Here is a 26,551-nt window from a genome sequence, read left to right as displayed (position 1 = left end):
GGGGACACCAAGAGAAGAAGGGGACAGGGACACCAGGAGGACAATAGGGACACCAGGAGCAGGACGGGGACAGGGTCACCAAGAGCAGAACTGGGACACCAGGAGGACAATGGGGACAGGGACACTGGGAACAGGATGGGGACACCAGGAGTGGGATGGGGACAGGGACACTGGGAGGACAATGGGGTCAGGGACACAGAGCAGGTCAGGGATGAGGACACCAAGAGCAGGATGGGGACACCAGGAGGAGGATGGGGACAGGGGTATTGGGAGCACAATGGGGACACCAGCAGGAGGATGGGGACAGGGACACTGGGAGCAGAACAGGGACACTTGAAGGACGATGGGGACAGGGACACCAGGAGCAGGATGGGGACACCAAGAACAGTACGGGGACAGGGACACTTGAGGACAATGGGGACACCAGGAGCAGGATGGGGTCAGGGACACTGGGAGCAGAACAGGGACACTTGGAGGACGATGGGGACAGGGACACTGGGAGCAGGACGGGGACACCAAGGGCAGGATGGGGACAGGGACATTTGAGGACAATGGGGACAACAGCAGGATGGGGACAGGGTCACCAAGAGCAGGATGGGGACACCAGGAGTGGGATGGGGACAGGGACACTGGGATCAGGGTGGGGATGGGGACACCAGGAGCAGGACAAGTATGGGGGCACTGGGAGCAGAATGGGTGATGAGAACACTGGGAGTGGGATGGGGACAGGGACAGGAGGAGCATGATGAGGATGGGGGGGTTGGGAGCAGAACAGGAGTGAGGACATGGGGAGAAGGATGGGGACACCAGGAGCAGGATGGGGACAGGGACATGGGGAGCAGGATGGATGGTGGGGGGCACTGGGAGCACAATGGGGATGGGGCACTGGAAACACATCAGGGTTGGGGACACCAGGAGCAGGACAGGGACACCAAGAACAGGGCGGGGATGGGGACATTGGGAGCAGGACAGGGACAGGCACACCAGGAGCAGGAGGGGGGCACTGGGAGCACAATGGGGACAGGGACACCAGGAGCAGGACACGGATGAGGACATGGGGAGCGGGATGGGGACACCAGGAGCAGTATGGGGACAGGGACACCAGAAACAGAGGGGGGGACACCGGGAGCAGGATGGGGATGCAGGACACCAGGAGCAGGATGGGGACAGGGATACTGGGAGCAGGATGGATGGTGGGGGGCACTGGGAACACATCGGGGGGGGGGACACCAGGAGCAGGACAAGGACACCAAGAACAGGGTGGGGATGGGGACATTGGGAGCAGGACAGGGACAGGCACACCAGGAGCAGGAGGGGGGCACTGGGAGCACAATGGGGACAGGAACACTGGGAGCAGGGTGGCAATGGGGTCATTAGGAACAGGATGGGGACAAGGACACCAGGAGCAGGATGGATGATGGGGAGACTGGGAGAACAATGGGGACAGGTAGAATGGGAGCAGGATAGGATTGGGAGCAGAACACGGGTGGGGACACAGGGAGCAGGATGTGGATGGGGACACGGGGCAGGACAGGGACTCGCTCAACTGGGAACCGGTTGCTCAACACAGCACATCCCCCGGGGACCTGTGAAGTCAGGGAGGACGGGGGACAAATGGGGATGAGTCACAAATGGGGATGAGTCAGGGGTCAGGCCAGTGTCCCTCGCTGCTGCCGACCCCGCTGCGGATGGGGGTGTGTGCCCCCTTGGTGCTGAGCCCCGATGAACTTGTGCCAAGGACGGAGCCCCCCCGGCACCCGCTACCCTGGTGAGCAGCTGTGCGTGCCAGCGTGCCTCAGTTTACCTGCGCCATGGCCCCAGGCGGGAGCATCCTCCGGCACCCTGCACAGCTCTTTTGCTGGTGGGGGGGGGGGAAATTCCAGTCGCTCGGAAGGGGGCCGGGGGTCAGGGTCCGGCCGCACACAGCCCCCGTTCCCAAGGAAGAGATGTTTCTGCGGAAAATTCCCAGCTTGCGCGTGCGGGGCCGGGTTTTCGGCTACGAGAGCTCATGCGGCCGCTTGGCCCTACCACGGGTCAGTGTTTTCCAGCTGCTGGGAACAGCCTGCGTGAGAACCGGCGCCTTCCCACGCCTGCCCGGGCCGTATCCTGCCACCCCTCCCGGGGGGAAACCCAGGGCGATGCTCAGATCTGTGGGGACCCGCTAGGCATCACCGCCCCGTGGTTCTGCTCTCTGGAGGGCAGGGGTGACGGGCACCAAAGCCCCTGGGGGTACAGGTGCCCCCACAGGACCCTCCAGCCCCATTATCTGGCCCTGGGGAGCCCAGGGCTGGGATCAGAGCCACCCCGGATGATGACAGATGTCACCACCCTGGGACAAAACCCCTCGCTGCGACGGGACAGAGTGACCAAGCGCTTGGCTCGGGAGCTGGGGTCGCATCCCCGGATCCCTGGGACGTGCTGTGCAGCACTGAGCGCACTGCCGGCCCCGCGGGCACTGACCCTGCTGCAGCCCCGGCAACAGCAATTTGGGGCTTGCGCAGCTCCAGGAGATGCCTGGCCTGGTCCCCAGTTTGGTGCTGGGCTGCACTGGGAGGTGAAAAGCATCGTGGGGGGTGGCCAGGGTGTAAGGCTGGTCTCACCTGCACCAGGAAGGGCTTGAACCCCACGTCCCCCCCAGGACAGAGGGGGAACATCCCACCAGTGAGGCCACGGTGTCGGGGCGGCCGCAGGAGGCGATGGGGAACCTCCCGGCACTGCCCGGCAGGAAAAGCCGAGCCCAGAGATAGGGCTGGAGCCTCCGGCACCACACGCCCTCCAGCCGGGCGGATGGGATGGGGCAGCACATGCCAGCGATGCCGTTGTCCGCCAGAGGCAGCAGGAAATCTTTCTGCCTCCCCGGTTTCCAAGCCCCGCTGGCCCTGAATTATTCCCCCATGATATCCAGTTTCCACACAGATGCAGCTCACCACGGGACGGCCAGACACACTTTCCTGGGGCTGCTTCCTACCCCCCGTGCCTACGTCAGCCCAGTGCCTCCCAGTTTCCACCAGCAGCTGGAAGAAAGTTTGGGAAGGGAGAGGGGGGTGTCCTTGGCTTTATCTTCTGCTCCCAGGGTGCTCCGTGCCCGCAGGAGCTGCCCCAAACCTCTCTGAGCACGGCCATGCTCTGATGGAGGTTGCCAAAGGCCAACTGGAGGCTGGACCAGGCTGTGGTGGCCAAATTCTGCACAGTGGCATCAGGGCAATCCCAGGCAAGGCTCAATCTGGGGGAGCAGCGAGGGTGTAAACACCCCCAGGAGATGTAAACCAGCCCTCATTTCCCAGTACATGTTCAGGAGCAGACCCAGGGCCAAGCCTGGAAGCTCGGAGGAGCTGGGGCAGGGGACAGGGAGCACCAAAAAACCTTTCAGAGCAGGAGCAGCTGATGAGATCCCCTGAAAACACAGCAGGAACCTGAGACTTAGTGAGAGAGGAGGAAAATCTTAGCGTGGGAGAGGATTGCCCTGTGCTGGCTGGTGAGTTAGCAGGACCGGGATGGCTGGGGGACACGGAGCCCTTTGGGGTGGGACAGCACTGAGGATAGGGGGAATTGGGGCTGAAGATGGGGGGAAATTGGGGCAGCGTGTGCTCTAAGCACCAGTGAAAGGCAGAGCCTCCTCCCAGCTCTGCCGTCTCTCGGCGTAATCAGACTAAGCCCCGTCTGGAAGTTTGTATTAAACGTTTACAAAGGTTCAAAAAAGGTGTACAAAGAAGGTAAAAGCCACACTTGCCTCTTCTCCTGGGGAGGCCACTAAAAGCGCTGCCCCCCACCAGCATCCCCACCTTCCGCAGCTGCCTGACGATGTGCAAAACACCCCCCGGCAGCCAGGAGAGGGTTAGCAGAAAGCTCAAATGCTTGACGCACATTTACACTCAGTCCTTAGTAATTTTGACATTATATTCCCACTGCTCTGCTGCAGCCAGGGATAATTCACGTGCCTGGAGAGAGCCTATCCAAAGGGAAAACCTCCTTGCTGGAGGCCACAACAGCTGAAGACTACGAAAAGGCTCAGCGCTTGGGGCTGCTCCCTATGTGGTGTAGTCCACGAATGCCCAGAGATGCTTCTACAGCGATGAAAGAGTGACCTGAGGAGTGGTTCCCTGCGCGCCCCAAGCATCCAGGAGGCAGAGCTGGGCAAGAAGGGATGGGGAAGGACAGACAGACGCCAGCCAGGACTCAAGGTCAGCCCTCACACCGCAGCAGCACGTTCACATGGGGTAGTTGAGAACGACATCTTGTTTGGCCAGCTCCAGCAACATGGGGTCATCGAAGAACTTGCTGATGCTCACATCCTCGCTCAAGCCCTGCAGGGTAACCGTGAACCGTTATTCCTCTGGCAGCACTTGTCAGCCATCATGGCAGAGATCCCACAAAAAAGCCCTGGTGTCCCACAGTAAGATAAATGTTCAGGCTCCAGAGGAGGCAGGAGAATTTGCAAGGGATCAGGCACTGCTCAGCAGCTTGAAGATATCCAACAGCCTCTCAGGAAGCTGCAAATGCGTGGTTGCTGCTGCCAAGCGTATTTACCAGCTCACTGCCCTCCCAAAGAGGAGCCTGATTCCCTCCACTCCCTCCGTGGTCGCTCAGAGCCCCTCCAACCCCTCAGTCCAGCTCACTAAACCAGTACAGAAATCAATTGGTGTTTTTTCTGCAGGACAAACGGGCTCACTCAGGCCACCGAGGGGTCAGATGGGCTGGGGAGGGAGTGGGGCTCAGCGGGTGCCGCAGGACCCCACTTTTGGCTGGAGACACTGCCAGATGAGTTGCTCATGGGAGCGTCACAGGCACCAACAGGCAGCATGGGGGATCAAGAGTGAGGGAAGTTCCAAGGCACAAAGGACATCGGTCCACTGTGGGAACACAGAGGGGACGTGGCATGGCCAAGGGACAACACCGCAACAGCTCAGCTGCTGGTACAGACTGAGGGATGCTATAAGGATTACTCCCAGACGTACCTTCCTACGCCTGGTCTTGATCATGAACTCTCTGGCCAGATGCGGGGCTGGCTGGGGCTCCAGGGGTCGGATGACGATGCTCTTGTCCAAGGGGTCACCAGGGACAATCTGAAACACAGGGCCAGGATGCAAGAGTGATGCTGGGGGCAGGTTCAACCTCCCGGAGAGCCTGAACTGCCACGGGAAGCACCCCTGGGCCCTGCAGACACACCCAGCCTTGGTGTGACAGCCCCAACACCCCACGTTCTACAGTCACGTCACTACTGGTGATCACACCTGCGAGAAGTCACTAATACGGTGTTGATAACCCAAGCCAAGAACACGTCCCACCTTCCCCACGTGCTGGAGTACTGTGAGACCTCTTAAAATCCTGCTAACCAGAACAACCCATGTGGGCCCCAGACAGCGCAACCCTCTCTAGAAACCGGGCATGTTTATTCTTTTCAGAGTTACGCCTCTGGCTTTTACATCCTGACCTTTTAAGACAGCTCTTGGGGCTCAGACTGCTGCTGCTGCTCCCACCTGGCTGTATCACAGGTCACTGTGCACCTCACAGTGGTAGCTCCCACAAGACTCAATTTACCTCAGACACAGAAGTGGCCAGAGGACAGTATTTTGTCCCAAACCCTGTTTTCCACAGGTTTAAAAAGCCTTCTCGGATAGACAAAGCCGAAACGTGGCAAGCCGTGTCTTACAGCAGACCAATGAGTCCGAGCCCTGTTCTAAGACTTCTGCTCCCCCAGCTGCAGAGCACTGACTGCACCCAAACAGCTTCCCTTCTTCCGGGTGAGAACATCCTCTCTCTGGACACTGAAAGACCCTTATGCTCAGCAAGCAGCAGCATCCAGCGCTTCCTCGCTATGGGCAAAGCGTGATGCGGCTTGGAACAAAGCCGTTGGCTTCTGGCCGACGCTTAACAGCTAGCATACAAAGCCTCCCCAACTCGAGATCCTTTGAGGATGTTCTCCAGAGAAGTTGTCATGCCCTGTGTGAGCCATGGCACTGAGCTCTACTGAGAGCACCCACCTGGTGCCTGATCCTACCGTGTCCCTCTTCCCCATCTCACCAGGGCACGGACTCACCTGCCAGTGGTGGAAAACAGAGAGCGAGAAGGCTTGTCCCTGCGTGTGGGTCCTCAAGTCTGTCTCAAACCCAAATGAATCAATGGCTGGGATGAAGGCTTTGATGGTGTAGAGGGGGGAGCCCGGGATTGGAGCATCTTGCGTCACGTGGCCTCTGCCAACACATCAAAAGATTAGTCTTCCTATATGCCACAGAATCACAGAATGTTTGGGTTGGAAGGGACTTTAAACACCGTATGGTCCAACCCCCTGCCCTGGGCAGGGACACCTCCCACCAGCCCAGGTTGCTCCAAGCCCCGTCCAACCTGGCCTTGAACACCTCCAAGGATGGGGCAGCCACAGCTTCTCGGGGCAACCTGAGCCAGGGGCTCACCACCCTCACAGAAAAGAATTTATTCCCGATATCTAATCTAAATCTCCCCTCTTTCAGTTTAAAACCATTCCCCCTCGTCCCACAGCTCCCCTCCCTGATCAAGAGTCCCTCCCCAGCTCTCCTGGAGCCCCTTTAGGCACTGGAAGGGGCTCTAAGTTCTCCTCAGAGCCTTCTCTTCTCCAGGCTGAATAACCCCAACTCTCTCAGCCTGTCCGCCCAGCAGAGGAGCTCCAGCCCCCTGATCACCTCTGTGGCCTTCTCTGGACCCACTTGAGCAGGTCCGTGTCTTTCTTTTGCTCTGGGGGCCCAAGAGCTGAACACAGTACTCCTGGTGGGGTCTCATGTCCTTTTATATATTCTCTCTGACACTCAGGAGGAACCTGGCACAAACCAAAGGCTGTGCGCGATCCTGGCCATCCCTACCTCACACGGCACAGGGACTTGGGTCAGTCAAGGAAGCTTTCAGCTGTCACTTCATACAGATTTCACCCTCTCCCTTCACTTTACAAGCTGCACTAGGACTGTGAACGTCTCTAGCAACCCAGATCCCAAGCGAGCAGTCGCTGCTTTGCGATACTAAGGGCAGAGCAGCTCACCTCCGCCTGGCCAGGACTGTGTACACTGCAGACACGCAGTCGGCAGGAGCCTGCACCTCCACGAAGTAGTAGGGCTCCATCAAGCGAGGGGTGGCCTGTGAGGAGAAAGGGACACAAGCTACTGAGCCTCCAGCAGCACCAACACAATTCAGTTCAAGTAAGAGTCAGAGATTGGCATGCTCTGGACCAATGCAGTGTCTGACTGGGGATGAAAGGGTTCCTGCTGCCCCATGGCTGCCCAAAATCAACATCAAACAAACACTGAAAGGAGCTTTTCTCCTTCTGGCCCTGAGTCATATGCTTCCCTCTCCCGCACACCCACCCTTCCCAGCCAGCCAAACAGTAGCAAAAAGGGGAGACAGAGCAGATGCACACAAGTTTCCAGCCAGACTGGAACGTGATTGCTTGTAAAACCCGTCTGCCAGCCCACAAGGGCGCTGGAAACATTAATGGATGAATGAGCACAACCCGTGCTCCGTGGAGCCCACAGGAGCCAGCACAGCACGAGGTTCAGTCTTTGTCACGCACAGCGTTGTCCTTACCATCAGGAAAGCAGAGTAGACCACTCTGCGGGCCGTGGGGATGATCTGTCCTCCACCCCGGTGCAAGGGCTCCTGAGCAATCACTGCATCCAGGATCTTAAACTTCACGTTGCGGATCACTGAGGAAGGGCAGAAATGACAGCAAGTGAAGACAGGGGGACGTTCTCTGTCATACCAGCACCAACCGCACCTCCCCAGAGACCCTGTGCCCATGGCAAACATCCAGACAAAGACCTAGAGCCACCAAAAGAAGTTCTAAATTTAATTCCAGCAGGGAAAGCATGACTATGTCCTAATCCTGCATATTAAACACAAACGATTCAGCAGTTTATCTTGCAGGGTGCTCAGCGGTCTGCACCTGAACTATATGAGGAGCAGAGCCAAAACCTGGGGGAGCCAGCTTGCCAGCTAACAGGCCCTAGTTTGTAGGCAGGCGGCAAGTGCCAGTGCCTGGGTGGCATCTGCAGCCAGGAAAAAGGGGGAGGTTCTGATATCTCCCTTGTCAACCACCCCCAGAGCTGTCCCCAGCTGCGGCCTGAGAAGGGGACTGGCCACCAGGGTACTGCACCAGCAAAATCACTTGAATGCTTAGAGATAGAAGAATTTATTCGATCTTATTAAGCTCCACTTCTCCACAAGTCCTACTTACGTTCATCACAGAGAGGCCCTTCCCTGGTTCCCCACTGAAATCCCTGCACAATGCTGTCCTTCACAGAGCCCAGCAGTGACTTGTCCACCTACAGACAGACAGACTGCTTCAGAGACCAAATCTGCATCATGAGGCAGTAACAGACAGACCCCAGTGTTCAAAAGCCAGTTCCTAGAAGAGTGGCAATGCCCCCTTATAACCCTGACATCCATCCCTCCCTCTCACAGCTCAGAAGCATCATAGACAGAGTTTGGCACCTGAAGCTATAAATTAAAAGAGGCCTCTTAACATGAGGAGGAACTTCTTTACTTTGAGGGTGGCAGAGCACTAGCACACGGTGCCCAGAGAGGTTGAAGAGTCTCCCACTCTGGAGCCATTCCAAACCCGCCTGGACGCTGTCCTGTGCAACTGCTGTAGGTGCCCCTGCTCTGGCAGGGGGGTTGGACTAGATGATCTCCAGAGGTCCCTTCCAACCCTGACCATTCTGTGATTGTTTGATTCATTTTGTGATATTTTGGTAATCCTGAGAGGCAGGGCATTTAGTTGCCTATTTTGAGGACGTTGGCCCAAATAGCATGCCTGAAAAACAACAGACTATTTGCTAGCCAGTGTAGGAGTATGGTGGAGGAAGTACAGCAGGTCTGGGATCTGGGAAACCAACGAGCACTCCAACATTAGGACCTTGCCGCAGGTCCTGGAAGGAGCAGTCACCTCTTGACATCACAGGACAAACGTCCCACTGAAACATAACCCCCCCTGCCTGTGTTTCTCACCTCTGAGGGCAGCGTATCATCTACTAAAATGTTTGGGCCAGTGGCGTCTGGCCCAAAGGCCCAGATGGAACGGGCAGCCAGCAAATCCCAGTCATATTTGGTCTGGAAGAATTCACCCAGCTTCTTCCTGATAGAAGAAAAAGACAAGAAACTTGAGGAAACAAGCATCCGACCTGCACTCACTACATATTTATGACCCCGTTCCCTTCAGGCATAAAACAGCTTCAGCTTTTTACCTGGAGCAACTCATTTGCTGGGCAGCAATGGTCACGGACTACCTGGCAGCAATATTGGACCCACAACCCCTGCCTAAAGGCTGTTGGCTGATACTGTGCACCTTGCAGATCCCAGTATTCCTGTTTTGCCCCAGTTATTTGATTCTACATGGGTTCCTGCTCTCCCCAGACCAGTCCTACCTGTTCCATGTTATCTGGACCACTTCATTTTCAATGTCCTCTGCGAGTCCCTTCTCCAGAGGCTCAGCAATCATCGTGATCTTGTTCCTGAGAAGAGAGACAGTTGCAATTAGTCCGCTGAATGATGGAAATGGGAGTAATTGGCAGAACCTCAGGGATGGCGCACTGCCTCGAACACAGCTAGGGAGATGAAGCCATTCATGTCCTTCACTGTTACTGTCTTGCATGTAAAGACAGCCCATGCGCTTAAACACTGCACTCCAAAGTCTGCTCATCTCCAGAAGCAGATTGCTAAGGGACAGCATGGCTCCATCCCTCCTGCCAGACGTCCAGCACTCGTCCCGGCTGCAGAAGGGAGCCCATGGGCCAGGCAATGTGCCTCGATCAGAGCCAACACTCGCTGTGTTCGACACATGGGATGTTGCCTTGGAGAATATCACTAGCGCAAGAGCAACCTGCCCCCAGAGCAGGACACTCCACATGCCCAACAGATTCAAAGACTGAGCTAAGACTGGAACCTTTCCATTCCCAAAAATAAGGCTGCCAACCATGGAGAGAGTATACCAGAATAAAAGAATGTAAGAAGAACCAAAAATCACAAGGGAACACAGGGAAGTTGTCTTCAGCACACGACAAATCACGATTTCCCTGAAAATTCAGACATTAAAATGTCCTGTGCTCCTGGATTTCATCCTGGTTATTCAGCCAATGTTCCCTCGCAGGCCCCCCTCTTTCAAACATGTGCCTCTCATAACGCATTGCTGGGGGAGGAAGACAAGACCAGGCTGCGAGGCTCCAGTACATCACCAGAAAGAAAAAAATCCACTTCAAGATTAAGAACAGATAAGAGAAGACAAATATTTTGCTCATGAAACGTTTGGGGAGTTACTGAAGGCAGCACTGGGCTTTTCGGCACCTGCTGTCAGATCCCAAAACATGTCCTAGTCTTGGAAGCACCACAAAACTGCTGAGAAGGTGTGAAATTTAGCTAAAAGGAAGGAGGATGTGCATCTGTCTTTATTCCCTCCATACTGAGAGTTCCTACAAAGCACAGAAACATCCCTGGGACTCAAGCATGTTACTGAGGAGTTCAGCAGAGCTGCTGCAACCGCAGCAACTGAGGCACGCGCTGCTTTGTCTGGACAACAGCCACCAAAAACAGACCCCTTGGAGGGGACAAAGTCCAGTCTCCAGTGAACCCCTCCATCTGCCCGTCTCCAATGCCCAGCTCGCCCACAGGCTCTTACTTCTTGTTGGGTGTCTCGGCAAAGCACTTTAGGGAGGACGTCTCCACCACTGTCTCGCAGAACGTCACAACTGGATCGGCAACCTGGAATAACAACAGGTTTGTAAGGTTTTCAAGTACTTTTTTTTTTGTTTTTAAAGAGACCCTTTGAAATATTTAAACACTGACAAGAAAAACATGGTTCACCTGTCAGTGTTTCAATCAGCATTGCGTATGAACCACTGAGGCCTGCACAGACAGCTTTACTAATTCCTTCATTCAAACAAGACAGGAACATTTAAACCTAATTCCAGGTATGAAAAATTCTGCTCAATGTATTTATTTGATGCTAGCCAGGCAATGGCTGACGTACAGGAAAAGGCTGGAACTCAGTCACACACCCCTCTCCAAGCCAATTTTCAGGCTCTCAGTCACAATGGTGTGATACAGTCAGGCTGTAAGTGTTAGTTTTGCATCCTAACAGCCTTTTTTTTTTTTTGCTTTTAAAAGGACCCGACAAAATCCACACTGTACATTCAGCTAGGTTTATTTTCCCATTCTTCTGAGCTATGGGGACAAAACTCCCTCCCCAGCTAGAAACATCCCTCTCTCGTTTCCTCACCTTGATGTCAATCTCTGAATACATCTTCCGCAGATCGTGCATCACACAATCCAGGTAGAGCTCCCCCGTCCCTAGGATCACGTGCTCCCCCGATTCTTCCACCTGAAAGATAAAAGAGGTGTTCAACTGTCAGCGTCACTGCTCACAGGCCCTTGCCTTCCAGGCTCCTACACAAGCCCGAGGAATTATCAGCTTTAAAGAAATTGGTTAGGATCAGAGTACCCCAAGGAAAGCTCCCACAGGCTATTCTAGCAGAAAGTGCTGATGTGCTCTGCAGAAAACTGCTTCCTTGGCTCAACAAGGTGTGCGTTTTTCTGCTGGATTTACAGTTTTCTGCTATTTCCACATGATTTATGAGATCAACTGCAAAGCATGAAAAAAAAAACAACCCACAAGAAAACAACCCACAGTAAAAAAAAATTTACTTTTAAGATCTGGCTACAAGGTAGCCCACAGCATGAGCTGAAAACAGCCAAACACCAGAAATACCTTAGTAGTAAGTGAGGGGTAACTCTTGTTGACTTTGCGGAGACCATCTAACATTTTGGGGAGCTCCGAGGGGTTGACTGGCTCTACAGCTATTTTGATGACAGATGTGGTGTTGAACTTCAAAGGACGGAAGATCTGAGCCTGAAAGCAGATAAGGACAAAGAGCTAAATCTCTGCATCGTTAGATGGCCACTGGAGTTAGACACAGCATTTGACGCTGTTCTCTTTCCCTTAGTGGCTCTTGTACCCTGACTCCTCGGCAGACAAGGTTGCTTCAACCTCACCACCCCAGCTTTTGAGATGCGCTCCATCACCTTGACTCCCTGCAAGGCTGAGCGCTACCAGCTACGCACAGTACCTCCTCATTGCCCCGAGGCTCCGTGACAGTTGCGGTCTTCACTATGGGCTGGTCCACTCCTTCTATCAGCACCCAGTTGCCAGCAGGAACCCGGTTAACCTCAATGTGGTACCTAAAAGGCAGGGGAGCATCGCTGCAGCGCTTGCTGCTGCCAGCCTCGGGCCCCTTGCAGCGCTGGCCTCCTCCCTGTCCCCGGCAGCAGCAACTCCAGGTAACTCCTCTCCCAAATGAACATATAGCCAGAGCTTTCCGTACCTCGCAACCGAGATCCAGAGGCGTCCGACAGTGCAGATCTGGGAATCCTCCTCATCTTCCAGGGTATAGTTTTCTCCAAGGACCTTCACAGGCTGCCCAGCATGGATGGTACCGCTGAGCACTCTGCCAAAGGCGTGGAACTGAACGCCATCATCTGTGCTGTACATTTTCGTTGTGTGACACATCAACGGACCCTTTACAGGAGACAGAGAGAGAGAGAGAGAGAATGAAATAAGCCTCTTTCAAAATACAGTCAAGCAGCAGACATAGACCTCGTAGAACTCATGGATACAAAGGGATTAATGGGCTGGGATTTAGAAATACGTTTTGACTTGCCAAGTCCTTAATGTCCAGAAATACGTTTTGACTTGCCAAGTCCTTAATGTCCCTCCACTGGAAGTCTTAACGTCTCCTTGCCCTGTATGGAGATCCCTGGAACAAATTTGGTGGACTTTTCTGGAGCTCTCCTCCCTCCTCTTGTGGAGGGGTAAATAGGGGTTGGGACAAGGCCATGAGAAGAAATGTCACTGCTGGGCTGCAAACAAGCTCAGGGCAGAGCACCTGAGCCTCCAAAGATCACAGTTCTCAGTCCTATAAGGTCACTCCACAACTGGCGATCTGGTGACAGCCACCACTGTACGGTTTTATGTGGGTAATCCCAACTCATTAAAACAAGCGATTCATTTTCTCTCCAGACATTAGAGCAAAAGTCACAGGAAAATTCCTCACTAGCTGCTGGCTGGCGTTGGTGGCTCTAGACAACTCTGAATGACAGCTCGGTGCAAGCTGTTTGAGGAGGAAGGTTTTTACAAGGCTTTGATACGAAAGGTGCTGACTAACTAATGTAAGGTTATTTTTATCAGTATAGTTCAGATCAGTTTTCTCAGAGAGAGAATCAAACTTCACAGAAAAGGGACACAAAGGCAGCAAAAGGACACAAAATCACCCAGCAGTTCCCATGTGCTCTCAAGTTCTGACCTAGTCCTTTTCTTCTCTGAACACTGTCAAACAATTCTCTCTCTCAAGGGCTGCCCTGGCAGGCAGCTAAAGTTTCTCAGAGCAGAGAGATTTGTTTCAGTATCGGATGAGAGGTTTCAAAATGCTGGAAGTCAAATCAGTGCAGATGGCTGTCTAGGAGGCAGCTGCCCTGTCAAGGCAGTGAAAGCAGAGCGTATTTGCATGCTTTTGGACACTCAGAGCAAAGCAGAAGAGTTTCCTTACGTCAGGGTCGCATTCGCTCATGGCCTCCCCTAGATCAGAGTCAACACCACCAGTGTAGGTATGCTCGATTTTCGTCTTGGCTCCCACCTTCGGGGAGGGGATGTGCTGCACACACATGTCCACGAAGCCTAGAAAAGTAATGCTTCATGAGAACAGGATTAAGCTGTGCAGAGGAAAGAAATGGACTCTGATAAACACAAGAAAAGCCATTCTGACTGCAGTGCACCCACAGCAACAGGGAAGATGTGAGTAGTGTCTCACGCTGTCCTCTGGGCAAATGGTTTAACATTTTATATTTGGAGAGCTGAGAAGGGATTTGTGCAAGTGAGCACTCCACGGCTATAATACAGTCCTTAACTCTGCTGATGTCAGACTGGGCTATCGGGAAGATTGTGGAGGGAAAGACAAAGTGCATTTACCTGTGAATTCCCCAAAGAACTTCTTGCAGACAAGCCGCAGGAGGGGCCGAATGTTCAATTTCAATTCCTCTTTGGTCAGGTGAATGCCAAGTTCATCCAGAGTTCTGGGCAGGGTCGTGTCCACGTCCCCCACCACCTGCAAGACAACAAGCACCACTCTCAGCTTTGCTGCAGGGGTCCAAGCCAATAACTCCCAGGAGCAGCTTCACACAGCAGCCATCACCCTCAGGGCTCTTGACCTGCTCTACTTTAGAGGTTACACAAGAACTGGCTCGTTCAAATTATCACTTGGCTGATATGAGAGCACACTAGAAAGAGCAAAGGCAGTTCGATTAACTGTGCTAATATAGGGCTATATTTACAAGGAGCAACTGATAAAGGGTTGCTCACCGTTGCTCTGCACCCCCAAACCCCATCTGTGAAGATCACACTGCAGAACGGGACAGGCGAGTCCCACAGGCACCAGACACACCACCGCGTTGTGTTCAGCCCTTGGCTGCTCCTGTCTGGAACTGTGGGAAGGAGAATGAACCACTACATACCTGAGCTAAGATCTTGTACAGGGGCTCAAGAATGAACTCCACAAAACTGCGCTGGGAACTGCTCGTTGGGGCCTTTTTAGTGAACTTGCGGCTGTTGGGAGACCAAAGGAGAGACATGAGGAGCAAGCACTCTGCAGCCTGCAAGCAACCCTACTGCAAACGCAGCCTCTGCTCTTCCCAGGTTATTGTCTTCTCCCTCCCAATCCTCCTGGGAAGCTGTCAGGGACATAGGAGTCCCACTTACTCCAAATGAAGGCCAGAGGAGGCTCTCTGCTCCTGCTTATGGGATTCAGGAAAACCACATGAATTCACACCAAGCAGGAGGCCTGACTCAACCCCTCCCAGATACTACTCCATCACAGGACAACTTAGGTTGGAAGGGACCTTGGGTGGGCAACTAGTCCATGTTTTACAGGGAAAGGAGGGAACAGCCCAGCGATAAACTAATAGACATTTAAACAGGTTTCTTACGTCTTCGGGTTGAAGTAGATGTCACCCCAAAGCCGCTTTGCAAACTCCTGGTAGTTGATGTCTCCTAAAGGGAAAAAGAAAACGGCAAAAGTCTGTCAGATGACACTGTATTTCTCTCATCCTGCAAATCTTTAAGGTTTGGCTTGTAAAACAACCCTGAGGATTTGATTTAATGGACCGATGCTGGCGAATGAACACTTGGTCCCAATTCTGAATAAATGATTAAGCCCTGACCTGGGGAAACCAAACAGAAAGATGGGCAGAAAACAGTCCACCCAGGACAACAGCAGCAGCCCAGGTACACCGTGGGTTCACACGCTTACTTCTCGGGATTGTTTCAACTCTCTCAATTACACACAAGGTTAGAGCTGAGAAGAGCCAGCCTGCCAGACGCCGCGCTGCAGGAACCCAGTTACATCTGCTTCATTTTCCAAATGTTAATGCTGCAACCTGACGCTGAAGCGCAAAGGTGCTGGGATGGCTTACACCCCATCTGCCCCGCAGGCTTATCACAAGCATTTTCTGCCTTGCTGAACATCTCCAGGTTCTCTTCTCTTTTTCAGCTGATGCACTAAGCGCATAGCCAAATATCCAAGTGCCGAAGGAATAGTGTAGTGCTTGGCTGTCACGGTAGATTTACAAATAATAAGACAGCGGTGATAATTTACAGCAGTTTCCGAACAAGCTTTTTGCTGTGGGCAGATGTGCAAGCATAAGAAATTTCATGGTGGCTGCGGTTTTGACAGTTAAACTACTATAACTCATGTTAGTTGAAGTGTGGCGGTTGCACATAAAATCCCTGGTGGCCACAATTGAATATTACTGACTTCAAGTACCCGTTCAACTCCTGTCTGCCCCACATGGATGACAACTCCTACTGACTGTGCCCGCATCTTTATCAGTCCCCCAAAGAAGGGGTATCATCCTAGCAGGCACTGAGTTAACGCCGTGACGTCCAGGGAGCTCATTTATTTCTCCAAACTCAGGAGGACACGCGATAGTCCTGACACATCAGTCCCTGACCTCTACAACTTCATCCTCCCTCAGGCTAACTTCTTTGCACGAGCTAGGCAGGCTGCTTTACAACATCCTTCTTCCCCTGCTCACAGCTCCTACAGATCACCGCAAATTCCCCAGCGTGAGACTTCAAAAACCTTGGCTGCACAGCTGGCTAATGGAAGCAAAAGGCCCACTTTTACAAGTGGCAGATTGCCTTAGGCGGGCACCTGGGGAACAGAAAATTAAATCAAAGCCAGAAAAAGACAGTTTCTTAAAAAAGAAAGAGGGCAAGAGTGCAAAACCTTGTGGGCCAAGCTTGCACCCGGCTGCAGCTGAGTCTCAGACTCTGGAGACTTCTGTGAAAAGGCAGGCAGAACTTAACTCTTCGCTTCTGAGCTGTTCCGGCAAGGAGGCAAAGCACAACACATACACTTGCCTTCAACTGTCATAGTGGGATTTTTTTTTTCTGTTTATGGGTCTGTATAAAATATTGGCTTCTGACTCAAGAAACATTTATCAGGAGAAACTATCTAGCTAAAAACAAGTTAGAACTGTATTTTTGCTTTTTACCACCCAGGGCTCAGCTCTGCAGCACCCCTCAACTCCTAGAAATTCAAGAACGCATATATTGGCCATATATGTGCAGTGAAAGTCGGAGCTGAATGGCTTAGAAAGCCTCAAGAAAAAAGGTTAGGAAATGAGACGTTAAAGCGTACAAGGTTTCTGGATAATCCTCACCATATGTGTCTGCATAAATCTTTGCAAAAGATCCCAGCGTGAAGCAGATGCTGTACTGTGAACTGGAGAAACACACGTTCCCCAGAAGGGGAGACAGAACGAGGTTCTCATCGGTGGAATACATGCTAAGAGGAGAGTTTTTAGAGACAAGAAAAAAAAATAAAAATCAATGTTATGAACCAAGGAAGACACTTCCCACACCAAACAGCAGTATGTGATAGGCAAGGATTCTGCACTGCCAAACCGCATCTTAAAACGGGCTGCAGCATGCTTGCCATCGGAATTTCAGAGTCAGTATCATTTTATGACTACAAACTTCAAAGCATTAGCGTGCAAAGAAATATTTAAAGCCTAGACCTAAAATGTTACCAGCACAAGCACTTTCAATTTTTTCTCCCCTAAAAAAAGGCAGCAAAGCTGGTCAACCAAGCAAAGGAAAAGATAATACAAGGCAAATAACATAGTGGCAGAACTGAATCAAATAGTTTTAATGAGTTCACAAGCATGCTAGACAGGACAAATTACCCTGCTCCAAGCTGCTTGATGCCCGTAACAACTGAGCAGAGAGACATATAAGTGAGCTCATGTGCAAATTCACACAAACTTGAAGGGGAGAATGCTGTTAAGAGAATCATCTGGATGCAGAAGAACCCACAGAAATGATGCATTGCTACTGCAAAAGCTAGAAATAATGTCCCTCCCTTCTCTGAGCAGGGTCTTGCAAGGACATTCGACCATAGCAATATCATAGTTTCTGTTTAGGAGTTGGGACACCGAGTTCCCATTAGTTTTGTAACAAACGTTTAGGAGCTTTGAGACATCTCAGCCCACAATCTAGGATACAGCCTGGACAACCTCAGTGTATTTGAGACACATGGGAGGACAGAAGTTCCCTGCTCCAGTCATATGTTCACTTTCCCTACTTTTTAACAGGGGGGGAAAGAGCTGATCCCATGACGCTTGTCAGAATTCAGGCAGGATTGGCCCTTCCTGTATAAGTCAATATATCAGCTGAGATGAATTTCTAATGATTCTTCCTGCTCCATTTTCTACAATTCAACATATCAAGAGACAAACTCGTGAGTTTTTGGGCATGCTCAGGGTTCGCAGAGAAAAGTACCTGCAATGGGACAGGCACAGCAAGCACTAACGACGCATCATCCCAAACACCCATACCTGATCAGACCATTGACTTCGTCTACGATATGTCTGAGTTTGTAATAAGCATCCGTAGGGGGCAATTTCAGCTCCAGGATCAGTCGGTCTATCTTGTTGATGCACACGGTCACCGCGAGCCTTTCCTGCACCGCGTGCTTGATCAACCTCTCTGTGTTCAGCATCACCTGCAGGGAATAACGAGCACAAACACCCCTTAGCAAAAGCCCTCCACAAAATGCTATCTAGGGCGTGACAGACAAAGCAGCGACCCTTACATGCGGGGCTGCAAGCCCGTAAAAAGCCTAAGCTCAGCCACCAGCGATTAGCTCATCTTCCTGATATTCACAAGTAGGTGCTAACCCAACCAAATTCCATGAATCCTACCCCTTGGACATCTCTGATATAAATAGCCTGCTCAATTGTAGGTATCATGGGGATGAAGATGCAAACAACTTAGATAATCGGCCTACGGGTCACACGCATCACGTCAGCCCTGGACACAGAAGCCAGAGGCTTGACTGCCTGTTTTGGCTGGAAAACACTCTGGCTTCCCAAACCGTCCTCCAAAAACCCTTCACCCCGGAAAGCTGAACCCATCCCAGGCCGTCATGCTGAGGCAGGATCAAAGACTCCAGAGGAAGAGATTCTGAAGTTAACCCTTAGGAGAACCCGGCACTCACCCCCTCAGCCGCATCAATGAAAAGCACAACACCATCTGAAATACGTAGGCCAGCTGTCACCTCATCGGAAAAATTGACGTGACCTTCAAAAACACAAAATGTTGGTAAGAACCAGAGTAAGCTCCGAGCCAGCAGTGCAGAGGGTGGAAAGCCATTCTTCTGCTCTGCAGCTTGCTCTGGTCACTGGGAACCAGCGAGGCAGAACACAAACGGCTTCCTTGTCAGACAGGGACCCGGGAGCGGCTGCCAGAGCTCCGTATAGGGATCTGCTTCAGCTTTAATGCTATTTTTTGAGAATAAACACAACAACTCATTTAACAGGCACTTTCCCTCACATTTGTTACTGTTTTTCTCACAGCTCTGTGCAAGTACTTCGGGAAAAGGAGGAAGATTACTTCTCACCAAAGAACAACAGATGCCTCTCCCTCCAGTCTCCTCCTGCGCTCTAACCTCCCTCATCTTGAGCTGTAACTCAACAGATGTGTCCCAAGAACCTCTTTCCTAAAGTTTGGCCTTCATTTCTTACAACAAGTTGATCTGTGATTATGTTCCCCCCACCCCGGAGCTTTTCAGAGGCTCGAGGGAACTTGCTGAGAGTCTCACTGTGGGGCAACATCATTTGAGAAAAGCACGGTGCCCACTGTGCACAACACCTGGAAAATTCAATTCTACATGTGCTTCTCATATGCTTGAGCGAAACACATTTTCAGCCCCATTAGCCCTCAATTAGGCCTGCTAATCAGAAACACAAGCCTGAGTAAAAGCCAGCGGCACAGTTGTTACTGCTGGAAGCGATTTCAGAAGAATGAACTTAGCTAAAGGCTCATGGCTAGGCTGGAATCATCTACAAAAACCACAAAACAAAACACGGGTTTCCATCTGTGAAAAAAAACTTCCCAGGGTTTCACTGCACCTACGTGACATTTCCAGACGCACCAGTGAAGTTTCAGGTTATAGGTTCTTTTTTTGTTTTGCTGAGAGTCAACGCTACACAATCCCACCACAATCCCACCACAAAAGATCTTTGAAGACCCTCATTAACCATCGCTGTACGTGTTTGTGCTGCTCTGGTCCTGTCAATAGCATTATCCTGAGGACCAAAGAGGTTTATTACTGAGAAAAACCTTCATTCACACGGTCATCTGCTCCACACATCAAGCTGCCTTTAGCTAAATGCATCCTAAGACAGGAGTTTGGGGATTACACAATCACCTGGAGTGTCGATGATGTTGAAGAGAAAAGACTTTCCTTTGGTGTCCGGCAGAACAATCGTCACTGGTGTGCTCTTGATCCCTACTCCCCTCTGAAAGACAGGAAACCAGGATTATCAGTTAAAAGAAAAAAAACACATCACCATGTAAACATGTAAAAGATGACCAAAGGAAAATCAGAAAGATGGGAAGTAAACATCCACCCAGGACATCCTGTTACTCCCAGGAAAGGAGTAACAACCTCAAATTGCTGCAGTATCCAGACCAGCTCCTCCATCCACACTGGCTCAGACTGGTGAACTATCACTGCACAATCCATGCCCCACTTCAGCTCAGGAAGTATAATATGCAACATCAGAGATGGAAGATGCGTGTTTTTCTGTGCTTTTGCTCTTCTGCTGCTATCAAGTTATACCTCAAACTCTAAGATTTGATCACCTGGAGCATAAAGTAGAGCATTAAGATGAAGAGAAAGAAATGCTTCACAGGATTGTTCTGGTCATTACAATATTTAGCAAGTAACAAAGTAAGATTCCCATTCACACCCAACCACGAGGAGTCAGAGCACCCAGCAAAGAGTTCCTGACAAAGGAAACCAAGGAGAAATATGCTTATTTTGAAATCACAGTTTTTCTCCCCATCCATCATTGCTGTGAACCCCTTCCGCCTTTCTCTCAAAGAGAAAGAGTTACCCATAAGCTGGGATAACTCTGCTATAGATTTTCAACATTACACAGGTTCTCATCTCAGATAAATAAAATCATATGTGGATATGAGGGTTGCAGGAAATGGAAGAAAGTTGGACTGGGGATCTTACCGAGGCAAACAAGAGGAGCAGATCATTTTATTGATAAAGAAAATAATCAAAATGTGGAAGGCACAAAAAGATGTTAAAATGGAAGAGGAAACCGCCTACAGTAAGTAACTGTGAGTAAAGCGTGAGACAGCTGGATAGAAATCACTGCCTGTTCTACAAGACTCACCTCTTGCTCTGTGAACAATATATCAGTGTAGCAAAGCTGTAAAGACAAAACAAAAGTCAGGATATCACATTTTGGTATCAAATATTAAACTTGAAGCAGGACACAATAACTCTTTACATATGGTTAAGGTGGCAAGTGACAGGGACAGAATTAGGACTGAGGTCTGGCTTTCCAATCCTACGTTCTAATCACTAAACTGCACTTTCTCCATATTCAGTCATGTTCCCTCCGAGTGTAAAAGCCAAGCCATGTTCCCCAGGGCAGGAATACACCAAAAGCTCACTTACGTCCTGGTCGTAGCGCTTCCGGATCTCTGGGTGTGTCTGTTCTATCAGGCAGTCAACAAAACAAGTCTGAAAAATATCAGACCACAAGAGAAAGGAGGTGACTACGTTCAGTCAGATAAACACAAGTACGATCCTACTCCTCCAGGAGCAGTACAGAGAAAGTCGGGCACATTATTATTTCCACGTGGCCGAAAGAAAATCTACAAATAACTGCATTAGCAAGAGGCACAGAAAGAGACTGCTGCTGCGGAGATCGAGGGGTCAGGGGCAATGGTAAAAGTAAGCAACAACCAGATCATTACTACTACCCGATTTACGTTGGATATTCACACTACCTTGCCGTGGTGAAGGTGCCCACACAGCGTCACATTTCGAATTAGCTCTGAGTTGTCCATCAGATCTGCCAGGAAACTGGAGGAACGAAACACAAAAGACTGTTGGAGGCTTCTGCTGTGTCTAAGAAAAGCAGGTGTCATTTCATCTACACTTTCTATCCAAGGTGCCCCCTGAATCCTCTCCAAACTTTCATTCTGGCGATGCCCTGCGGAGGAAGAATCCCACTTTCCAGATGGGGAGGACAAGAGAGTTGGAGTCCTAGACAGATGGCAGTGGGTGGGAGGATACGGAGCTGGTAAAACTGCCAGCAATGGAATATTATTGAATATTTTTCTTCTCTTCTAGTCAGTATTAGAGCAAAAGTCACATCCACGTACTCAGATGATGAAATACTTCCACTCAAATAGTGGCAGGCAGTCAAGTAAAATCACAGAGCTGGATAACAAGCACCCCACGCAGTTTTAAAAGGTAGCCAAGGGGCTCTGCAGACCATTACTTCTGATTTTCAGGTCTTAAAACACTGATGTTCCCAGGGACTCAAGGAAACAGTAACGGAATTTGAATCTTTTCAGAATAAGCAATTGAGCTGGGTAATGATGGGCTGGTCACTTCTGCATGGACCCAAGCCAAAATCTAATTGAGATCCTAAATTACCAACTCCTCTAAAAAGTAATGGGAGGCTATAAAACATGTACCCATTCCAACGGGTCTGCAGAAAATAAATGCTGTCAAATAATCTCCTTTTTAAAAAGACTTTAATTTTCACTGATGCTCTGGACTTCTTAATGTACAACATTTTGATTAAGAGCTAAAAAATACAAAAATCGATAATAATGCTGATTAAAAGCTTGCTTATTGGACTTAAAATAAGGCTAAATGGGAAATCAATACCAAGGTTGAAGGTTTCTGGTTAAGTCCCACAGGGAATTTCTCCTGGCCCCATCCTAACCATTTGTATTAACGAACAGGATGAAGAGGAATTCATTACAGAGGGAACGAGCAGAGGACACAGGGATCAGGAAAGCGGTAGATAATGAAGCATACAGGTCATTGACTAAGAGCAAAATGGACTGCTTAGGAAAACAAGACCCAGCTGGCTCTTTGTTTTATATCTGGCTGTATCAAAAATCTCTCTGATCAATGAACATGGCCAAACTGGCAGCATCAGGAGATAGCCCTGAGAAGCAGCTATTCCAAAAAGGTTCTGGGCATCCAAGTAACCAACTGACTGAATACAAACTCCAGTGAAATTTTGTTGCCAGAAAACAACAGGATCCTTGATGATACGCAGAGGGACTGCTCACATCGGGGTCTGTTTGGCACACAGGGAACTGCTACTCAGCCTGCATCTGGGTCTGGGATCTACATTTGAAGACGACTATTAAAAATTGGAAAAAGCTCTGACTAGCCATGAAGTGGCGTATGGAAAGATGAGCCTAACAAGACGCTCACGCAGCTCAATCTGTTCATCCTCAAATAGAAGACAACATCCAGAAACGCTACGCACGTAAGGATAGAGCCCCTCCACCACCACCAAAATGTAGACATTGATCCCAAGATTACATATTTTTAATAGAGAAAGTAGACAATTGTTTTTATGCCTTACCAAAGTTGCATGAGATATATCTCAGATTTTAAATTTGGATTTTTTTCCAGGTTTTTTCCCCAGGGTCTGCTTTGCGGGGTACAACCAGCAGACACCATCAAGTGCAGCAGAAGTGCAGTTTATCTGCAGCATTACACTGACCTACGACACAACTTTGCATAAAACCAGTGTCATAAAAATTCCCCCCAGAAACTCCTCCAGGATAGATGGGAATTAATTTGAGACAGCAGTAGGCCAACAGTCACTGGGATCAACCCAAAATGTCCCAATATGAGGTGTGACACACACACACTGACCGTATTTCTTGAGCCAGTCAAGAAAACCTGACTTTGGCAAATCTGCACGGGAAGGGTTTTTGATTATCAAGCTTTGTACCAGCTGTTGAGGTAAGATTTATATTCTAGTTCAGAAAACTATGCACTACGCTGCATTACGTGGAGGGAAAAATTTCTGTAAAATGGTTAAGTCTTGTTCTTTCTTCCTCTTCTTTTTGGTTCAAAATCTGGGAAATGGCCACACTCAGTTCTATCGCTGGTGTCAGTAAGAAACAGAGCCACTGCCCCCTGACATAGTGCACACCCCTTTGCCTCCCCACCTTTGCTTGCAAACAACAAAAAATGAGGAAATCACAGCACAGATGGCTTGAGCCAACGTACACACTTAAAACCCCTCCATATGACTTACTCCATCTCATAGACAGTGACCGGTAACGTCTGTTCCATCAAAGAGAATTTTTTGGTTTTCACAGGTTTTATAATAGGCTCTGAAAACAAGAGAAAGAACAATAAAACACTGTTAACAGAGATCCTGAATGCAGCAGGCTCAGAAACGGTCACAGAGAACAGAGAATTTTGCAGACAAAACTACAATTTTCAAGATGACAGATTCTCTTAGCTTTTTATAAAAGCAGTTATACTAGATGATCACTGTAGGTCCCTTCCAAGTGAACTATTCTATTCTCTTATAGAAGGATCAAACGGAATCTCGGAGTTTTCAGAGTTGGAAGGGACCTCTAGAGATCATCTAGTCCAACTCCCCTGCTAAAGCAGGATTGCCCAGAGCACATCACTCAGGACTGCATCCAGGTGGGTCTTGAAAATCTCCAGAGAAGGAGACTACACAACCTCCCTGGGCAGCCTGTGCTGGTGCTCCTCACCGTAAAGATGTGTTTCCATGTATTTGAACGGAACTTCCTGTGTTCTAACTTGTGCCCATTGCCCCTCGTCCTGTCACTGGGAACCATTGAAAAGAGCCTGGCTCCATCCTCCTTCAACCCACCCTTTAGATACTCATATGCCATAATAAGGTCTCCTCTCAGCCTTCTCTTCTCCAGGCTAAAGAGTCCCAGCGCTCTCAGCCTTTCCTCATAAGGGAGATGCTCCAAGCCCTTCATCATTTTAGTTGCCCTTCACTGGACTCGCTCCAGCAGTTCCCTGTCCCTCTTGAACTGGGAAGCCCAAAACTGGACACAGTATTTCAGTTGCGGCCTCACCAGTGCAGAGTAGAGGGGGAGAATGACCTCCTTCGACCTACTGGCCACACTCTTCCCTATGCAGCCCAGGATTCCATTGGCCTTTTTGGCAACAAGGGCACATTGCTGGGCCATGGATAATTTACTGTCTACTAGATGACTTTAACAAGATGGCTTAAATTTCTCCTTAAATATCTTTCTAGTATCTGCTCATATCTGTTCTTCAAAAGATAGTTTGTTTGGCATTTGTAATAATCCCGAGCACCAAAATCTGTGCGCTTCTAGACAAACAAGGGTCTACACGCTCCTGGGGCTGAGAGGGAATTCAAAAGGGGCATTAAAACCGATGGGGAGAACGGAAGGGAATATTATTTTCCCTTTTCCAAGGATCTATTAAGAGCCTTATCCTCCCTCTATACCCAACCCACTGCTTCCTCATCACTTACCAGTGAGAGGCTGCGTGTCTTCCTCTTGTACTATCGTCTCTACTTCGGGCCCGTAGACCTCCTCGGCGGTGGGATAGTATTTCTTATCCTCATGCAGCACCACCTCCATCCCAGGGTGGTCCTCATCATGGTCCCCCATATCATCATCATCGTCATCATCCTCGAGCTGCAACCAACGCTCACATTTAGCTGCTGCCAGCACCAAAATGCTTTACAAACACCACTCACCCCAGAAGGTACAGACTCAGCATCGTACATCAAAAAAGAGCTACAAACCCAGCCAGGGAACCACCAACACAGGCCCGACACCTCACATCAAGCAGCTTGCAGGGGTGCTCTCTGTGAGCAACACACCTCATCCTGCTGTGGCACAGCTTGAAAATGAAGAGCAAGAACACTTGCAGCAACTCCCACCCCTCGCTTGCATACACAACACACACAGACACCACTTTTAGACAAACTGCAGGAACAGGAGACCAGAAGGGGCTCCCTCAGTCCTCTGATGCAGCCTCTGCTGTCCTCCCTGTCCCTGACACTCTCCCCTAGTGTCTGTGGAGTCTTGCTCTGCCTTCATGACTGAGGAGTCGAGCTCCTTGCAACACTGTGCAGCATTAGCAGTTGTTACTAAAGGCCTAAAGACCTCATTGAGCTGATACGGATGCTCCATTTGATTGAACACAAATAAAAACACCAAATATGGCTTGAGCTACAGAAGCTCCCCATCCTAACCGCGATGCAAGCAGAAACTTTGTCTCTCCCTTTACGACAGGAACAGCAGAGTAGCCTTCGCTGAATCCTTCAAAACTCAAATCCACTCTGATCCTCAGGAGTCAAATTCCCCTCACGGAACCTCACTGCACAACCAGACCCTGGCACAGGAAAGGAATCACTGGCAGCTTGTGAAGACGGCGGCGCTCAGCCCCCGCTCCCCTGCGGGTACGGGGCAGGATGAGGCTGGCACCAGGCTCCCACGGGACGCTGCCCCTCCACCCATCCCCACAGCTCACCTCATCCAGATCCTTGGATTCTCTGCCCAACTCGTCATCATCATCGTCCGAGTCCAGCTCCGGCCCGATATAGTTCCCAAACTCATCGTACAGGTCGGTGTCCATACTGGGGGCGTGGAGGGGGGCGGAAGAGAATGCGGACCCCGCCCGAACCACCCACAGCCCCCACCGCTGCCCGCCGCTGGGGCTCCCTGCCCAGCCCGGCCCTCACCCTCACCCTCACCCCCACCCCCACCCCGGCCTGGACCGTGCGCGACCCCCCAGGCCCGCCCGTCTCGAGGGCCCCGGCCTGTCCGCCCGGCTCCCCCCGCCTCCACCGCGCCCTCCCCGGATCCCCACCCCCGACCCCCGGCTCCCCCGGCCCGGGCCTGCACCGCGCGCGACCACCCAGGCCCGCCCGCCCCTCGCCGGGGCCCTGCACCACCCCGAGGGCTCCGGCCTACCCGCCCGGCTCCCCCCGCCTCCACTGCCCCCTCCCCGGATCCCGATCCCGCCTCCACCTCCACCGCCCCCTCCCCGGCTGCCCCGACGCCCCCGGGCCTACCCCGGCCCCGGTCCCGGTCCCGCTCTCACCCGCCGCGCTGCCCTCGCCGCCGGCGCCGCCGACACCGCCGCAGAAGGCCCCCGGGCTGGCCGGGCTG

At 51.0% G+C, this 26,551-nt stretch overlaps 1 protein-coding gene across 1 annotated transcript; it reads right to left on the bottom strand.

Annotated features, from left to right (window-relative positions):
- Nucleotides 1-3,655: 3,655 nt before the first annotated feature.
- EFTUD2 (elongation factor Tu GTP binding domain containing 2) lies at nt 3,656-26,500 on the bottom strand. The gene is made up of 28 exons (XM_082494984.1): nt 26,455-26,500; nt 25,911-26,016; nt 24,904-25,069; nt 23,671-23,749; nt 21,380-21,455; nt 21,045-21,110; nt 20,758-20,793; nt 19,776-19,866; nt 18,564-18,646; nt 17,902-18,068; nt 16,726-16,850; nt 14,989-15,052; nt 14,518-14,608; nt 13,976-14,111; nt 13,557-13,684; nt 12,336-12,529; nt 12,081-12,192; nt 11,723-11,863; nt 11,234-11,335; nt 10,634-10,716; nt 9,387-9,473; nt 8,971-9,097; nt 8,198-8,285; nt 7,549-7,667; nt 7,007-7,101; nt 6,038-6,191; nt 4,956-5,063; nt 3,656-4,304 (listed from the first exon to the last, which is right to left on the bottom strand). The coding sequence occupies exons 2-28, from the start codon at nt 26,013-26,015 to the stop codon at nt 4,209-4,211; spliced, it is 2,919 nt and encodes a 972-aa protein (XP_082351110.1). The 5' UTR covers nt 26,016; nt 26,455-26,500; the 3' UTR covers nt 3,656-4,208.
- Nucleotides 26,501-26,551: the final 51 nt, after the last annotated feature.

This window comes from Vanellus vanellus (genome assembly GCF_965231255.1).
Source record: "Vanellus vanellus genome assembly, chromosome: 24".
Classification (NCBI taxonomy): Eukaryota; Metazoa; Chordata; class Aves; order Charadriiformes; family Charadriidae; genus Vanellus; species Vanellus vanellus.
This window is presented reverse-complemented; position numbering and strand designations above follow the sequence as displayed.

Bases quoted from the DNA above. Each gene is read 5' to 3' on its own strand.
- EFTUD2 (XM_082494984.1), bottom strand. From the start codon at position 26,015: ATGGACACCGACCTGTACGATGAGTTTGGGAACTATATCGGGCCGGAG. The intron at 10,717-11,233 runs GTGAGGAAACGA...TTGTTATTCCAG, and splicing joins ATTCAGAGATTGACATCAAG to GTTGCCGATCCAGTTGTGAC. The intron at 6,192-7,006 runs GTGAGCTGCTCT...ATGTGTTGGCAG, and splicing joins ACAGTCCTGGCCAGGCGGAG to AGGCCACGTGACGCAAGATG.